This window comes from Montipora foliosa, chromosome 2 (assembly GCF_036669935.1).
Source record: "Montipora foliosa isolate CH-2021 chromosome 2, ASM3666993v2, whole genome shotgun sequence".
Taxonomy (NCBI): Eukaryota; Metazoa; Cnidaria; class Anthozoa; order Scleractinia; family Acroporidae; genus Montipora; species Montipora foliosa.
Window position 1 is genome coordinate 30665173 of NC_090870.1, and position 19051 is coordinate 30684223.

Below are 19051 nucleotides of genomic sequence, written 5' to 3' on the forward strand. Positions count from 1 at the left end.
ACAGAGGAATTTGAAAATGTTGGCCGTACTAGAAAATGATAAATGCCGACCAGGAATCCAGGAGTAAACATTCTCTCGTTTTTGCGTGTTTTTACCAATCAGCAATGACAGATAGAAAGTGTGAAATCAGACTAACTTTGGTGAAATAGCCCTTTTCACGGTTAGTTTTTCTCATTTGCATTACAATGTAATCTAACGAGGATGCGAAGCAATTTCGGGTTACAACTACAAAATAGCCCGAAATTGCCTCACATACATGCTATATTATATTGTAATGCAAATGAGAAAAACTAACCGTGAAAAGGGCTTTCAGAACTAAAGTTCTGTCGTTCCAGAGCACCGGGCAATGTTTGATGGGGTTGCGGTACTGAAGACATTGAAAACTGAAAGCTGGGACACGACAGGAAATTAGCCTGCCAAAGCCTATGGGATTTTTCTTTGTCTACGGGCCAATAAACAATAGGCAACAAGATTCTAAGGATGATGTGAATAACTGACAAGCGCATCACCAAATAGCATTTGGCGTTTTCCCATGATCAAAAACAGGAATTTTTGATGTAGCATGTCTTTTAATAAATGTTCTGCCTTCAAGAAACATCCTGGCGTAATGTGAGACTGAAATCTTTCTTTAACAGGATTTTCGTTTGAAGCAGGAGGCCGGACGTTTCCTCCGGTGGTTTTCCATTCCATGCCCGGTAGTTTGATGCCAATATTTGAGGCGTTTGTTTTATTTTTTTAATATTATTATTTTTCACTTCCTTTTTAAAGAGAATTTGAGTGAACTCCAGCCTTGCCTGGGAAACTGATTCTTAGATTCCAGAAACACTGGAAACCGCGTTTCTGAGTGTTCTAATTTAAAAATTTCCTGGGGGAGGGGGGGGGGGGGAACTTGCCCCCAGACTCCTAGGTAGCTCGAGCCTTCAGCGCTCCCAAGGCGCCTTGCACCGCCAAAAAATGTAACGTCCCGTGCTTTTAGAAATACTTCCGCTACTTTACAAAACTGTCGAGAACCCTGCTTTAATTCATTTTAGATTGAAATCTTTCTTTTTATTGATTTTTATAGCAGCTCTACCTTTTTTTCAATTTGTTACGACAGCAGGTGAAGCAAACACGAGTGCCTGCTTAAATCTTATTAGCAAAGCAGCCCCAACTTACATTAAACAATAACTTTTCAATGTAAGAACGCAACATCTTCGACTATATAACAATCATTCACGACAATTCAAAAGAAACAAAGAATCGGTAAGGTTTACAAGACAGGAATTGGTCCTGTTCAGTACCCGATTTTACAGTAATTTGACAGTAATTTATTATAGACAACCCAGCATAAAGAATATAGGAAACTCAGACGCATTTTAAGCAGTCATGCACCGAATTCGAAAATAGGCTAGTTTCGAATTGTGCAGCAACAAAAGAACAGAGTCGAGGTTCAGGGGAATAAATTGCATTTTCCTTTGTTTTGAACAATACAATATGCTAATTATTCCCCTGAACCTCAACACTGTTCTTTTGTTGCTGCACAATTCGAAACTAGCCTATTCCTCGAGATGAAAATTTTTGGTATTTTAGGCCTCAAAATTCAATAACTTTAAATGTTAATTCTGCATTGGCAAACTAAACACCTGCTTGACGTTGATCCAAATGATAAATGATTAATGATTTCTAACAAAAGATCTCAGTCAAACTTGAGGATGTTATTTAATCGATATTCGTCGCCACCGCCTGAACGGCTCACATCTTCCTGTTAAATTGCACTCTTCGTTTAGTATATCCTCGTTTGGAAAGACTTTGCTGAGAATTGCCGCTTTTGTATACTGAGGTAAGTATAAATTTATCCACATAAACCGGAGTTAATTCGGTTGCAGTAGTCCAACTCCGCGAGAGACACAATTTGTCGTATCCAATGTTACCTGCATAAAATCCGAATGTAGTTTTGAGCATAACAAGGCTATATGTTGACAAGCCATTAAATTATGCCTACTCAACTGAAACTCGAATAATATTACGCTCTCGATAGAGTGTATTACTTCCAGTTTATTGGGTTATTCTAAGAAAATTTGTTTGGTGTTACTGTCAATCGAATTTACCATTGAAAATACTGTAAATTCGTATTAAAGCGAGTCAAAGGCAAACTTCCTTCCTGCACGACAAGTAGATGACACTTGAATAAACAAAGATTCTAGAAAAAACTACGTAGGAGCGAAAAATCGATTAAAAGACATCGACCATCTTCCCACCAAAACTTCATCTGTACGAAGCATTGTATTAATGGCAAACAACAGAGATTTTGGAAGCAAAGTCGGAAAGTTATCCTCTTGCTTCATTTTTCAGGCAACATGTTGAATCCGAAAAGTTTCATCGTAGAGTTAGTGTTACTGCTATTTATCTTCAAAATGGTACCCATAGAAACTACTTTAAAATTAAATGAATCGCATGCGTACAAATGCATCAACAGTACAAATGGGCTTCAAGTTGGTTGAAACTCTTAGAAACTAAAGCTCTCCAATTTTAATCCATATTCACACACCCCAACCTGGGCTACATTACAAGGTTGGTGCTTCTCATTTTCAAATTATTGGATGAAACTATAAAGAAACAAATGTATAAATTTGAAGAGGTGGGGTGTTGTACACAAAAGGAAAAGTGAATCTCGCACTTATTTGGAAAATTGTAACAATTTGTCTCTATAGAAACCTGAATAATTCAGAGGGGTTCAACGGGATTCGAACTCATGACCTCTGAGATGCCGATACAATGCTCTACCAACTGAGCTATGACGTCACTCAGTTGGGAGCAGGTCAATTTGTTGGGTTCGTGTGTTCCCGTGAAGGACTCGATAATTGAAATAAATGTATCTGCTCAGACAAAAAAGAGACAAACAAAAAAGACAGACAAAAAAGAGAAGAGATCCACGTACTTATCTGGACAGTTTAAGCAATTTTCCAGATAGGGGATGAGGCCGGCTGAAATTTTCAGGTGTCTATAAAAGACAATTTGCTGAAATTGTCGATCCAGATAAGTGCGAAACTACTAAGCAGCCCATCACGGAATTGATTATTAGGCGACGTGATCTTAGAAGAAGAGACAGACTTTTCCATAAAACTGAGTCGCATTTTTTTTCCTTTTTATATAAGAGCACAGGCATGTCAACAAAATACCCAGTCCGAGTGGACAGCATAAGACAGGTGCCTCATTCCTCACCAGAAGAGGAAAAGGAAGTGACAGAAGAACCACTGAACCCAGAAAAACCAACGCCGAGCAGTGATGAGGAGTACGACACGGATTTGGAAAACGACGTTGCAGAGGACGATGACGAGGAGACCGAAAATCAGGGAAAGATACGATACCTCACCGCTTGTAAGAATCTCGGTTTGATTCCGTGCACGCCGTTCCTTCGACAACTAGAAAAGTCTGAAATGAACTTGATGCATTACAATCTCGGTCCGCTTGGGGCAGAGGCTGTAGCAGTCGCCTTGATGCATAACAACAGCATTTTGACACTGAATCTTTCTGACAACTGCATCGGCGCTGACGGTGCAATTTACATCGCCAAGATGCTGACCGAAAATCCATTCATCACGGAGCTTGACGTATCACATAATGAGCTCCGATTGCAAGGGGCGTATGCCATGTCAGAGATGCTCCGGGATAATAGCGAGCTTTTGGAGTTGAATTTGTCTAACAATGGATTTGAGCAGAAAGGTGCAGAGCCCATTGTAGAAGCTCTCAAACACAATTATACACTGAAATCGCTGAATCTAAGTCATAACAACTTTTGTGAACTTGGAGGGCAATTGCTGGGACCAGCCATCGACGCAAACGTAGGCTTAGAATGTTTGGACTTGAGCTGGAACCATCTGAGGAGAAAAGGAGCTGTAGCAATAGGTTACGGACTTGGAACCAACTTCGCTTTAAAGTTCGTAGACTTGTCTTGGAACGGTTTTGCAGACGACGGTGCGAAATCCGTCGGAGACGCCCTCCGCGAAAATAACACTTTAACAGAGCTTGATATTTCGAGCAATCGTATTTCTGTCATCGGAGCGAAGTGGATTGCCAACGGACTGGCAAGAAATTCAACGCTCCAGATTTTGCGTGTTGGCCAGAATCCGTTCCAGACAGAAGGCGCATATCAGATTTTAAGCGCCGTAGCTAAGAACAAGGAAAGCGCTATTGAGGAACTGAGTTTCGATGATATTCCCGTGAATGTGGAGTTTGAGGATTTGCTGGAGGACGTGCTCGATGAAAGACCGAATCTAAGCGTGCAATGTGGAAAGGCCATGAAAGGGAAAGACAGAGTTAAGATAATGAAGGACAAAGTCGTGAGTATAGACACAAGGAGGAGAGGAGTGTTGTGTGATCGTACGCGACAAAGTCTCACCTCGTTAATTCCAAAATGCGTTTACTTTGTACAATACAGATTGCAAAAATGAAAATTTCATTTCGCAATCTTTATTGTACAAAGTAAACGCATTTTTTGAATTAACGAAGTGAGACTTTGTCGCGTACGATCCAACAGAACTCCTCTGCACCCTGTGGTATAGAAGGCAGACATTACAAATGTACGTCAATGGACCTTTTAAAATGGCGACCATTCTGAGTCCCGAAGGATTGAAAACTTTTGTTTTGCGCCCTCTAAACTCTCTTCCAAACACATCAACTAGAGGCTCGGGGTACGAACTCTATTGTCTTTGACCAGCATGGACGCCGGGTCACAAAGGTCCATGGCGTAGACCCTTGAATAAATGACAACCATACTGAGCGCCATGAGGCTAAGCGTGAGTGATCAATTATTGGTACCATTTTACAAAGCACTGTTCGCTTGTTAATTAAGAACTAAGCAAACAATTATTTCATGATGATCACTGAGTCCGGGAATTGTTTACCGGTAATTATAATTACTCCGGCGATTATCAGAGAAATTTACTTTCATCTCATTTTATCGCTTCTTTCATGGATACGACTGCTGGATAAAAACGGAACCAGCCTGAGATTTTTCTTCAAGTGGACCTCTGTAAATCTACTGGGTAAAAATGTTAGCTTTTTCTGGCACTCAGCTGATATCTCTGTAGTGTTCGTCTGGTTAAGCAGCGGAGGCAAACTCAGTGTGTCCTGCTACCAGGTTTGGTCCAAAGAGTACCTCTCCCTTAAAACTTAAGTAAAAACATGAACTTTATATTTTTGTTCACAAACTTCTTTTCGTGAACACAGGACGTTCTTAACCTGCTGTTGCAGTATATCGAACTCAGGGGACTTCGCGTAGTGGACTTTTTTCGACAGCTGGACAAAGACAACAACAAAAAAATCTCCAAGGAAGAGTTCGTAAAAGGCGTCAAGAAAATAGGCATTCCTATGACAAGAAAGCAACTCAAGAAACTGACAAGAATTCTGGACACCGACAACGACGGGTTCATTGACTACAGAGAAATGGTTGCCATTAAGAAGGACGACGTCTTCGACTTTTACCACAAGAAGAAAATGTATAAAAAAGACGATCCCCAATTGCAGTCATTTAGAAGCGCCCAACAGAAAAAGACCCCATGAAATGTCACTGAAATGTCCGATAAATAAAAGGAACATAAATACGCACTTTGAAAACAAACACAGGCAGATTGACTCCTTAAAATGATGAAAAAAAAACTCTGCTCTTTTTTCAAACAACTTAAAGACCCTTAACAGACATTAGAAAGAATCTTACCAAGTTAAAATGCAGATCAATGTAGTTATAAAGGTTAATGAAGCAGTAACGAAAGGGATGCCTGAAAGTTTCAGGCATCTCTTTCGTAACTGCTTAAACTTATTCTAATGCTTCTTTGAAACTTGTTAGACTTGGTTTTCTCACAGCGTCTTCTGATAATGAGTTCCACTCCCTTATAGTTCGTGGGAAATAAGAGAACATATGATATGATAGTCCGCAGTTCTAGAAGGTGGTATTTGGTACGCTTGAGAGTTTAGATGTCTACTTCCTCGCTGCAATGCTGTCAGTGATGCATGGTAAACCGTCATGCGAGATAAGACCGTTATGTAGATATGACGAGAGCCATATATTTGAAGTGCAGAGAGAATGTAGATCAAAGCAGTTATAAACTTTACTTAAGAAGTAACAAAAGGGAAGTCTAGTAAAAAACTCAGGACTATACCTCGAACGACCAAGCCTCAAGAAACATAACGGAGGACACTGTTCACATACAGTCAAGTCTACACCAACAGCTTACTCTTGTAAGCGGATGGCTATTACCTCCCAGTCAAACTCTGTACTTCCGGTACGCGGATACTCTCTCGTAAGCAGACATCCATCGTATTGAGTATTCCGCTTATGGCAAAAATTCTTGTAAGCGGACAGCCCTAACAACGGACACTTTTTCCAATTCCCGAGGGTGTCAGCTTACAACAGAGCTGAGTGTACAGTACATGGCTTCCATACATTAACTCTCGTCATAGACAGAGAGATTTTACATCGCGTTCGTGAATAAAGGCAAACAGCACGCTTCTGCTTGTTATAAAGGCATGATGATTTTACTTTTCATACTCTAAAACGTCTCTTTCATGAAGTCAAGTGTGAAGTTGCTCTAAAATCGGTAGATAACAGGGATAAATGAACTACAATCAAACAAGTTTCCTTCATTTTTGATAAAAACACAAAAAGAGAAATATTGCAATCGGTCTACCGTTTTCCGTAATCACAATGCTTAACATATATACGTCGAAAGTCATTGTGCATGCATGTATGCAAAGACAAAAAAACGGTACTCTTGTATCGTTCTTTAAAACTGCCAGTATTCTTAAACACCTGTGGGTGAAGGAGAAAAAAGGGCAAATCCCAACTACAGCATGTAAAGATATAATTGTTTCTCCAAAGCATTGCATTCTATGAGCATCAGCTTCGAGAGGAATTTCCACTTTTCTTTCAAACTCAGCAACAAAATGCTCGCTATTGTACCCAGGCTTGTGTAATCATATGCATAATTTATAAGCAAGAAACTTATACACAATACATGGTGTCATTCAGTTAAGGCTTCAATCATACGAGTACATGACCAGAAAGGAATAATTCAAAATACCATAAAATACAGACTACCTTCATCATCGGTCGTATCAAATGGCGTCCCTTCTGTCTGGGCCTGGTTCATGACTTGGGCCTGTACTTGGCCGGGCTCACAGGAATCACAGGTTTGTGACCCTGGGTGAATATGTAGATGGAGCGTCGTGCTTCCAAGAGTAAGCTCATCTCCATGAGTTATAACTTGAGGTTCGCTTTTTTGTTTGCTCTAAAAGAAACAAAGGCCGTTAGCAAAATTAATAGCTCAATAGCTCATGGTACATGATTGGACAGATTTTGGAATTGTTTGACTGCATGTTACATTTTACCAAACCAGCTTTACAAAAATATTATAATACAAATCACGGAAAGCTGATGGCATCAAATGACCAAACTTCTCAAAGGAAGCAACCACGAAACTCAAGGATAAACCTAGCCAATAACCAGCCATCTTAATCTCGTGCTTGATTATTGACTTACATGCCCTGCTCATTTAATCCCCCATCTCCATATCCCATAATCATAAGACCCTTGCGACAAGTTAAGAAACGAAATACGCTGGTTATGATTCCCCCTACCCCAACTTGTATAGAAAATCCAAAATACCGTAGGTGAAAGACAAAGGTTTACAGTAAGTAAGAATTTTAACAATAAATGAAGTACCGTTGTAATAGTTAATAGGCCATTTTCGAAATATCAATATTCGGCTTGACAGCGAGGCAGAGGACAAAAACAATAAAACAAGTTGTAATGAATGTCAAAAATATCGACGTATCATCCACTTTCCTTTGTCTTTGTCCTCTAAACCTCTCTTTCAATGTAAATTTTAATATATCGAAAGTGGCCTATTCCCTTTTCAAGTTTAAAAGATGAAGGTTGAATTTCCGTTCAATTTGGTATATCAAAATGTCTTATATTCAAAAATAATCAATGAACATTGATGATATAAATGCCAACACTTGTTAGTCATATGTGATATTTGTATCAGTGCATGGTATCACATTTAAAACTCTCACTCTCACTGCCACTCATTTTATACAAGCTAAACCGCTGATATATTTTTCAAATATCATTGGTTCAACTACAAGTTGAAAGGATCAAAATTTTTTTTTTCTTTTTTCTTTTTTTTTGGGGGGGGGGGAGGGGGGGGGGGTAAATGTACCTGTGATAGTCGAACTCCATTGAGAAATGTTCCATTTCTACTTCCAACGTCTGAAATAAAGTACTGACGCCTTTCGTTATCAAACACAACGTTGCACTGCACCTATTGTCGAGAGGCAGAACGAGAATTAAGCTGCACAACATTAATTTTTGTCAAATTGTAAAAAGTGCAACAGAATACTAAATGTGATGCCACAATGCCACAAAACTGAAATGTTTCAAGCAGCGCTTCAATTAAAAGTCCTTATTAAGGGAACCTCCAGTCTCACTACAGAATGAGTTTAAACCGAACAAATTTGTTCGAACTTTGTTTTGAAAAAAGCGTTTATATCACGAAAAAAATGAATTTTAAAATCGCTTATTTTCACCTTCAAATTTCGAGGGCGCCGCCATCTTGAATAATTGTGACGTGATACGGTTGCCCTATTGTTCTGACACAAAGAGCTTTTGTCTAATAACAATAAAGCAACCGTTACACGTCACACTTATTCAAGAAAGGCAAAAGTGGGCGATTCTAAAACTTGTTTATTTCGGATACAAACACTTTCTTTGAAAATACTTTACATTGACTTGACTGTAACGGTTATTTCCTGTGATTTAAACTTATTGTTTTGTTGAAGTGGAGGTTTTCTCTAAAGCAGTGACACAGAGAGGCATACAGGGATCCACATTCGCAGCCGTCCGGACAAGTATAACAACTCCAAGGGTCGTCCGTTGGACGAGTGAAGTTTTAGTAAATGTCTTTATGAATGCCATCAAATGTTAAAATATAGAATCTACTTTCGTTCTGATTGTTTTTCGTTCAATGAAAACCGTGAATGCTCAAGTTACAAGTCATTTTATACTTCGCATTTTCACCCGGGCAACCCAAAATTTGTCCGGGCAAGTATATCGTAAGACGTGCTTGCCCGGCTGACGACTTTGATAGAAAATGAATATGGATCCCTGGGCATAGTTTAAGGGCCAAAAATACAGGCGCGGATAAGGGCTATAAACCGCAGGCCCAGTCTCACAACCCTTGTTCCTAAACACTTGTCGCAAAGAGTGGGGCACGGGGTTCCAGGTGTTGTGGTCTGGCCTTTCCTTCACCCCCAAGGTGGTCAGTTTGGCGTAATCTTCTGAATGAACTACTGATCGATGAGACCATAGTCAAATTGCTGAAAAACTGGTAAACTCTTCAATTATGATTACACATGAAAGTAGTCAAATGCAGCACCTTACTGACTTCAACATCTGGTATCCTCATAACATGTGAAACTTCCTTTTCCCTAAAAAACAAACGAGTAGAAAAACTGTGCCAGATATCATTAAATGAGGGTCCTGACTATAACAAGGCCTAATACCACGGTCAAGACGTCAAGTATTGCGATCTGCACACAGATATTGTTAACACTGACAAGCCTGAGACTGTGTGACATTGACCCAAATTCAACTTACAAATTTTGCATTTCTTTAGTGCAACGATAAACGACAGTATTTCTTTTTTTTTTTATTCATTAAGGTATTAAAATTAAAGAACAACTAGACGCATATCTGCGTGAATTCGGGCTTTCCTGATCTTGTGGATCGTCAAATGAAAAAGAAAAAGATATACAGTAGAGATGTCTGGTAGATTGTTATGGAAATGATTCTCGTTATGTTCACTCATTAATGTTCGCTCGTAAAGTGATCTCTCGAAAACTTGCGGACCGACCTGTTCCGAAAAAGCTCGACATCTTTTAATATGGATGAAGGGGTAGTTTCTAAAGAAACTATGGTGCTGCGTCGGTGGGGAAGTAGTATACAAAAATTTGGTTTTATCAAAGGATCGTCAAAGCGAAGGGCTAACGCTCGAAACGTCAGCTTTTAGAATCTCTGTACGGTGGCCAATTTACATTATCAATTCCGTTGATAAAACCAAATCTTTTAATATGGGTCTACCGCGAACGGTGTGTGCATTTGTACGTGGTTTGAGCGTATTAGACATCACATTCGTGCTTACTTAATTTCGACGACGCCATTTTCGACCAGTACCACGTATGCACGTAAGATTAAACGTCGCACATGCGCTATAAATGATGACTTTGGTCAACTTCGCGCATGAGCTTTACTAACTTTAGTGCTATTTGTGGCTGAACGCAAAAAAACGAAGCCAGAATGTAACCTCAGGCATTTCCCCTGGAAAGCCCGAGTAATAAAATAAAAATAAAAATAACATTTTGTACAAGACGCTTTTTCAGTCCTAAATTCTGAAATATCAACCGTTTAAAATGAGCTTTGGATGATCCTATTGCATTGCAAGGAGAGAGAGAGAGAGAGATACTTCGTTATTACTATTAAAAATGGCGACTTATTATTTTGTGGCCGGAAAATTGTTCTGATAAAATTTTGATACCGTCGCCAAATAAACATTACACACAACTTAAGACAGGTTTTTATTTTTTTGAGTTACCAAGGGAGGGGAGAAAATTAAGTTCGCGACATAAGCAATGCCACAGCTTTCACTTTCAAAACAGAAAGTCCCAGGTTTGATCCTTCCTGATTTCAACTTCTGTTTGGACTTTTTTCCAACCCACATAATTAACTTTAAAGGGAGCCTCCATCGTTCCTGCAGAATAAGTTTAAACCGAAGGAAATTATGTTTACAAACAATTAAACTTGTTTGAAATTTGTTTCAGAAAAAGAGTTTATATGAAGAAAAGTGAATTTTAAAATCGCTTATTTTCACTTTAAAATTCGCGGGCGCCGCCATCTTGAATAGCTGTGACGTGTTACGGTTGCCCTATTGTTCTGACACAAATAGCTTTTGTCTAATAACAATAGGGCAACCGTTACACGTCACAATTATTCAAGATGGCGGCACCCACGAAATTTGAAAACAAAAAAATAAGCGATTCCAGAACTTATTTCTTTCGGATACAAACGCTTTCTTTGAAAATATTTTAGACTGAATTGACTGTAACAGTTCTTTCCTGTGACTTAAAGTTATTTTTTGTTGAAGTGGAGGTTTCCTTTAAACGACTATTGACAAAGGATACTAACATTGAGATAAGGGTAAAAGGGGGGACTATTGACTCATCTGATAATCTCTTCATTAGACTGGCTGAACTACATGTAGAGGTGGTAAATATGCAACTTTTCCTTTTACAACTGCAACTTTCCAGGTGACGACGGCTCTTGTTGCTGGCTAAGATCACCAAAGCTAAATTCACCATAAAGCAATACCAAATTTTACATGTACGTCGTCCTTCACTGTTAAAGCCCACCTGCCTATTGTACCCCCAGTGTACGTGATCATGAACAAAGTGCCAACTTTCAGCTTCGCAGATTTTATTACAATCGCCCTGATGCAAGGGAACTGCACCTCAGTTACTGCAATCATAAACACACCAGATAGCCAAATTGATCAATACCAAGAGCATTGTACCTAATGCGCTTTCACACTTCATCTCGCATAAACAACACCTGGTATGAAATGGCAAAGAGCTAATTAGCTAATTACAAGCGATCAGAAGTGTATTCATTCCATTCAAGCATGAATGGTACCTCCAATAGAACATTCACTCTGTTACAGAGGACACCTAAGGACTTGGCCGATTTAGGAGGACAGCATTCTCCATAAAAAAGTGCAAAAACCTGGCGATTGCCCTGACGTCAACTAGCAGTGAAGCATGGTATAATACAGTATGTTACATCAAGGTACAGTACTGCCTGGAACGTTATGGTGCAGTTCAGTTTACAGTACAACAGCACGCCTATTTACAAAAATTTCGACCTTCAAACCGATTTGCTCTTGACCTGAACCAAAAAGTGTTTAGTTACTTCCATACTCAAATTCCGACCCAAAGGCTACAGTGTGTTATTATGCTGTAAAATACAGTCACACCCCTGTACATTAAAAATGCACAGTATAGTACATCCCAATTTATACATGTAAAGTATAATCAACACTTCAGGCAATTCAAAATTAAGGGCCTACATAGAGGCAAGTTGTTATCAAGGACTCTTTCCAGTTGACAACTTGATTGAATCGACACCTGTTACTGTTAGGAAACGCATTTCCATAAACGGTTCGTGTACAAAAAGTTTACTTGTCGAGAACCAGTACATTTTGCAGGAGCCTGGGAAAATAGCAACAAGAAATGAAGAACCGCTGACTAAAAAAATCCTTTGCCGCTTTAGTAATCGATAACTTGATCACAGACGAGAGAAAGGGAGCTGTTGATAATGTAACAAAACTGTCACGTTGGTATGATAGTCAATATAAGTAGTTTTCATTTCAAAAAGGAAACCTACTTTGTTGTCAACAGCATGCTTTTTGCTACTTGTAGTCGATAACTTGATTCATACATGCGATGTTTTGTCATCGACAACTTTTGTTATTGATTATTGACTATTAAGAAGTTATCAATAACAACGTGCCTCACTTGGAGCGGTTTTCAATTGAGTGTCGAAAGTAATTAGCGAATTGCTTTGGTTTTGCATTACTTCACTCAGTGATTGGTTCAAAGTTCTCACGCCACTTTTTAAACCAATCAGAAGTGAAACCAAAACCAATCGTGGCTCGCGCCTGCACATTTTCTCGCGCTTTGTGTCTGCTGCGTGTAATTACTTCGAGTTTTGATTGGTTTACTGGATTGTTTCCCTCCTTTTTGATTGGCCAAAGTAATTGTTTTGGTTTTGGTTTTACGACACTCGATTGACACTCGCTCTATGGAGGTCCTAAAAACCTCTTTCATTTTTAAGGACAGTGAGATTTTTCCTTTGTACCCTCTACATCCTTGTCACTTCCTTCATCCTCATCACTACTTTCTTCTCCACTTTCTTTCTCTTCTCTCTCATCTACAGTCTCCTTATCAGGTGCATTCTTTCTAACGGAGGTTAAGTCCACTTTGGAGTGAAACTTGTAAGTTGCACTTTGCTCATCATAATAATAGTAAGTTCCAGTGGTGTTCTCATAGTACAGGCGACTGCTCTAAAAAATCAATTGCAAAAGTACTCATGCATGGTGTTCTTAATATATCTCCTACATTAAGCTGTGGTAATACGAGCAACAAAAACATCCAACTTGTTTCACCACATTGGTGTGAAACTAGTCGAAGAGTGATGTTGCGCATTTTACATCCCTCGTACAACCCCTGTCTCGTGACAAAAAAAGTGCTGTAAGTTTGTGCAGCATGTTTCAGAAAGTAGAGGTCCGTTCTACTTTCTGCACCCCTGCACCCTCCCCCCCCCCCCCCGCCCCCTAGACCCGGCCCTGAAACCAACACTTCATTAAACATTTTGACTGCTGTGGTTTTTTCCCCTTATTTGTAATAGTTTACAAGGTTGGAAGAAAAGGCAAATAATCAAACTTGGTTGAAATCAATTTGATCTGAATTTAGTGATAATACCCCCCAAAGTAATTACATTCGTAAAAATGAAAAGAACATACAGGATCATAATAGTAACCACTGTTCCAGTCATAGTAGAGTCCTGTTCGGGGATCATACACAAAGCCACTCTGGCTCATGGCATCAGCTGCTGCTTCCTCCAATGATGCTCTAAGGTCCTAAAAATAAATCACATCTTCCATATTATTCAATACGATCATTACATGTAAAGGGTTTCACCCAACAAACCGGAAGTCATATAATTAAATTTATGTGCTTCTCAGTGGAAAAGTTCTGTTATGAAAAATGACTTCATTGTCAAACTGTTTGAAAAATAATTATATCTTTAGTAAAAAATGGAGAAACCTAACATATATAAATTATAATGGTTTAAATAATAATAATAGTAATAAAATTGGAAAGTACTGTAGAGGAAATGACAGCTATTCTCACCTTACTCTTGGTTGCCTCTGGTTTTTCATTTTGGCTGACATTCCAGTTATTGGTATCACCATCTGTAAAATATAGTAATATGCAAAAAAAACCAACACATTCTTATTTCAAATACAGGTAATAAAAGCGGTTGGAAAGTTTACAAAGCAGAGCAGTTGTGTGAGAATTGGTCTGCGAATAGTGTGAGAATTAGTCTGCGAATAGTGGTAATAACAATAAAATAATTATCACAATAAATATAGTAATCATCATCATCATCATCATCAAGGAAAAGAAGAAAAGAAAATGCATGCCCATTGGCATACATGTACTTGTAACAGTTCCATATGAAAGAAACACGCCAGACTGCAAAATTCACTGAGACGTTGTCCAAGTACAAAGATCTGTGGGATGTGGGATATGAAGACGGAAACAATCCCAGTGGTCATCGGAGCTCTGGGGCTAATAAAGAAAGGACTAGACAAGGTCATCAGAAGAATTCAGGGCAACATCAACACCAATGCTTGAAACAGCCCACATACCAGTGATGGGTTTTCACACCTGCGTGAAAACCCATCACATTTTTTCACTTGGCACATTCTCTATTCAGCACAAACATTCCATAAACGTAGGATCGTCGAGGGGCTAATGATCCAACAATTCCACCCCAGTCTGAACAAACAAGTTATTTCTTATGTTTCCAAACATTTCCCAACGGGAATTACATAAGATATATATGCATGGATGCATGCGGACGGTCATTTTTAACCCTGATGATGGCAAACAGCCAAACACGTTTGGTTTTAACATTTTAATTTCACAAAAATTATCTTGTAAATAGCATATATTTTACCTAAGCAAACATTATGGACACCAATAATAATAATAAGAAGAAGAAGAAGAAGAAGAATAGCCCACTCAAAGCTATTCCATTAGCTTACAAACTTGATGAGGACTTGTGAATTGACAAGATGATAATAATCATGACTATAATATTTAATTATGGCAGCTATAATTATTAGCTTCTAGAAACTAGATATTTTCAATGCCAAAAGGATGCATGTTTTTATCTTATTTTTTGTCATTTAACTTCATCGACAAAAGAGCTGTCACATATTTGTAGACACTTAACAAACAGGCAATACTCCTTTGGCAGCCTGATTAACTGAGTGACTACAAAACATCATTTTGCGTGGCAAACTGGACTGGAAATTCATCACTTGCCATTGTTTATAGAAAAATGGCATTCCAGAGTTACATGTATTTTACATTCATGGGACTAGTATTTTACCCTCTCAAAGCTGTTAATAGCAAGTTTTAACATGAATTTTAAGGGAACCTGTTTTCAGCGCATACCTCGTATTAAGTGGACTAGTGAGGGTCCTGAGGGTGTCTGTTAATACAGGTTTGACTATAATATTATTTTAGAATAGCTGTTTTCCTGTTCGGCACCCCAGGCTAATGGCCTGTATATTGTACAAGGCATTCATATGTGTTTTAAACATTAATAGTAATAATAATAATAATAATAATAATAATAATAATAATAATAATAATAATAATAATAATAATAATAGTAATAATAATAATAGTAAGAAGAAGAAGAAGAAGAAAGGGAAGGTCATGCATGGGCAACATGTGAGACAGACAGAAGATTTTGCATGTCTGGAGAGGTGGCAATGGCTAAGGCAGGGTAGTCTGAAGAGAGACACAGAAAGTTTTTTAGTGGCCACTCATGGCCAAGCACTCCGACTACACGAAAGTGAAAGTGGAGAAACAACTAGACTAAGTGTCACCACTATGCAAGATGGGCCAGATTAAAAATGAGACAGTAACACTTTGGTGTGTGTGTGCAACAAGATGGCACAGTCAGAATACAAGGGCAGAGATGACAGAGTAGCCACAGCAGTTTACTGGGGCCTGGCCAAAAAGTACAGACTACAACATGCAGAGACAAGGGCAGATGCATTGAGCAAAAACAGGTGAAACAGCCCTGGGACTTTAAAATCCAGGGCCCAGTTGTTGAAAAGCCAATTAATGCTAATCCCAGATTAAAAATTTACCAAGGACTTTATTTCTTTTATTTCTCTACTCCCAAATGCTGTTTAACGCTGATAGTCGGCAAAACTTTACATTTAGAAGAAGTCAATCTTAAAAAAACAAAAATAAGCAAAAGAAACTTTGACAGAAGAGTTGAAAACATGAAACAAAAGCTTACGCTAATCCTGGATTAAGTTAATCGGCTTTCAAAGAAACGGGCCCAGATGAATAACATGATCCAAGCAAGGAGGCCTGACATTGTCCTGGTGAAGAAGATGGATGAAGAGTGCATAATCAAAAGTGCTGTGATCCTATCCTTGCAGACTCTAGATCTTGGAAAAAGGAAGAGGAAAGAAATGGACATGGAAGACAAGGGTGGCACCAATCGCGATTGGAACTCTGGGAATGGTTACAAAGAGGCATTGGGCATTTTTGGCAGATCTGAGGATAAATGTACAATGTACATGTATCGTTTGAGATGATCCAGAAAGCTAGTTTACTGAAATATTAATATTCAGCTTGATATTGAGGAAGAGGGGACAAAAACAATAAAAACAAGTTGCAATGAATGTGAAATAGCAATAAATTATTATTATCATCCACTTTCCTTTGTCTTTGTCCTCTAAACCTCTCTTTCAAGCTGAATTTTAATATATCAAAAGTAGAGTGGTCCAGAGTATCACAGAAGGAAAGGAAATCAGAACTCAAGAATGAATTCAATAGTCCTCAGGGGCACCCAATGAGAATATAGTTCAAAACCACTTAAATATAGCATTGTTAAACTTATTTTAGTTTTTAAACAGTAGATATAGGCATATTTTTATCCCCTAGAAATGTTTCATCTGTTCGGATTTCCTAGCTGAAAGTCTAGTGATCCGAAAATCACAGGGATCAAAACTTACCTTTTCAAAAATTTCAGCCAGAAAAAAAGGCTCCCAAAAATTCTACGTGACCTTTTTGGGGTAAAAATCCGTTAAAAGGTCTGGCCCCGACCAAGTACCCCCAACAGCACATTATAGTTGTGGCCGACGAGATGTAATAATAATAATAATAATAATAATAATAATGATAATTATGCTTGTAGAGCACTCACTGAGCAAGTGTACTCTGCTAATTTGACAGAGCCCCATGGGATTTCCCAGTAGCCGCCAGTTGCAACCACACGACAAACTAATTTCTTGAGACTAGGACAACAATAATCTTGTTACACAGGAACAAAAGAAAGCGATAAAAATTCTGCAGTTTTTTGGCATCAACATGGCAGTACCAATTGAGATAGGGTACTTCGGGTGGTGACCTGCAGTCTGTTCCCTGTATATCTTGGGGCAAAAGAATCTCATTCTCTTTGCCTCTTTGCTTTCTAAATAACGTATAGACCCAAGCTTCAACCTAAATGGAACAACAAGTTTAAAGTACAGGTCCGGGTTTCTCAAAGCATGGTTAGTGCTAAACCAGCGTTAAAAACCGTGGAAACCGATAGGTTATTGTACTTCTTAACCAACGGTTAGCGCTAACTACATGTAGGCTTCGAGCAACTGGCCCCAGGTTACTTTTCACAGCTAAATAGGCCATTTCCGAGTTCATGTCTGCCTCCTCTTCAGAGCGAGTCAAAGTGCGAAGTATTTGTAATGGTAATTAGTTCTACTTTACATATGAATGAAAACCAATTTTCATAAGAAAAACTTTGCACTTAGACTCACTTTGAAGAGGAGGCAGACATGAACTTGGAAATGGCCTATTGCAGTTTAGCCATTTTGGAGTATGCAGTTTACATGCATTAGGACATAATGTACCAGTCAAATGGAAGCTTCAACATCTCCCCCCCCCCCCCCCCCCTCCCCGGGCATACCCCTGGCATTTGACTCCTTTTCCTGCCTGAGGGGAGGGAATTTGATCATCTTAGTCTTCCGGAGGGCAGGGCATTTGATCACCACTCATAGGGGGTGGGGAATTTATTCGCTAGCCTCGATTTCATGTTATGTTTCCACGTGGGTTGATAAATCCTGGCGGAGACAAACTTAGATGCATTCAAAGGTAAAGACTCCGCATTCGTGGCTGATTGGTTGAAAAGCAAAGGCCTACAGTACAGAAAGAGATATTTAGACCTGTTACATGTCCTCCTTGTGCCTCGTGCCAAGTAGGGCCCTGGTTCTCCTTGGTGTTGTCTATTAAACCATGTTTACATGCACAGCCTCAGAAGCATAATAGAAGCTACTGAAAAGTTAAAACAGTAATCTGGATTTTTTCCCAGGGGTGGGCGCATTTGATCACCTGAAATGGACATATGATGAGGCATTTGAACAGCTTTTTTGTCCAGGGAGGGGGGCATTTGAACAAAAATTTTCCAAAATTTAAATGCCCGGGGGTTCCCTGGGGGGAGGATGTTGAAGTTTCAATTTGACTGGTACATAATCTTTGTTGGAAAATTGTACAATGTATCTCTGAAAAGAGCAAACCTTGCATTCGTTCCGCCTCATTCCTTTTTGTGATCCCGGCGTTCTTCTTTTTCTCCTCCTGAAGCCTCCTGCTTAAGTCTTTTACTTCACTTTTCAGATTTTCCACATTTTTCAGCGCGTTGTCTCGCTCAAATTCAGCCTTGCGGAGTTTCTTCTGCAAGGACTCTACGTCGCATTTCAAATCATCTATTTGACGTTTCAAGTCGGCATCTGCGTCACCCTCTGTTGTCGAATCACTACAGGATTTATTCGAGTTTCCTTTCTTGTCTTCGCCCTCTTCCATTCGAGATCATTTGTGGTGATATCTACAAAGAACACACAAACACGTCGGTCTAACAGAACAACGCGAATTCCACCAAGACCTTGGTCGCTTATAGTTTGCCACATAGCGATCATAACCACCATTGGCGTTACAGATGGCTTAAACCGTTGAAAAATCTTTTCAAAAGTTTACTCTTTTAAAGATCAACGCTATTTCCATCAGCTTCTACTTCGAGGTCGACATCCAACAGGCGGCCATTTTTGTTTTCCCTCACCCCAGATCGTACTCGGTCAGGAATGTCTCCAAGGGTTTG

General features: G+C 39.1%; 2 protein-coding genes across 2 annotated transcripts in view; one reads left to right on the plus strand and one right to left on the minus strand.

Annotated features, from left to right (window-relative positions):
• The window catches only part of LOC137992830 (angiogenic factor with G patch and FHA domains 1-like), a 24824-nt gene extending 5809 nt beyond the window's left edge, over positions 1-19015 (minus strand). Inside the window, exons 1-9 of the mRNA XM_068838366.1 lie at positions 18931-19015; positions 18477-18781; positions 14002-14063; positions 13611-13727; positions 12947-13151; positions 11443-11548; positions 9414-9465; positions 8199-8300; positions 7076-7265 (exon numbers count right to left, since the gene is read on the minus strand). Coding sequence (XP_068694467.1) covers positions 7076-7265; positions 8199-8300; positions 9414-9465; positions 11443-11548; positions 12947-13151; positions 13611-13727; positions 14002-14063; positions 18477-18759 — 1117 coding nt within the window. The 5' untranslated portion in view covers positions 18760-18781; positions 18931-19015. The remainder of the gene's footprint in view (positions 1-7075; positions 7266-8198; positions 8301-9413; positions 9466-11442; positions 11549-12946; positions 13152-13610; positions 13728-14001; positions 14064-18476; positions 18782-18930) is intronic.
• Positions 1687-6498, plus strand: LOC137992831 (leucine-rich repeat-containing protein 74B-like). Its single transcript, XM_068838367.1, has 3 exons — positions 1687-1819; positions 3135-4319; positions 5209-6498. Exons 2-3 carry the CDS (start codon positions 3144-3146, stop codon positions 5539-5541), a joined length of 1509 nt encoding a protein of 502 aa, XP_068694468.1. The 5' UTR covers positions 1687-1819; positions 3135-3143; the 3' UTR covers positions 5542-6498.
• Positions 19016-19051: the final 36 nt, after the last annotated feature.

Bases quoted from the DNA above. Each gene is read 5' to 3' on its own strand.
- LOC137992831 (XM_068838367.1), top strand. From the start codon at position 3,144: ATGTCAACAAAATACCCAGTCCGAGTGGACAGCATAAGACAGGTGCCT. The intron at 4,320-5,208 runs GTGAGTATAGAC...TCGTGAACACAG, and splicing joins AGATAATGAAGGACAAAGTC to GACGTTCTTAACCTGCTGTT.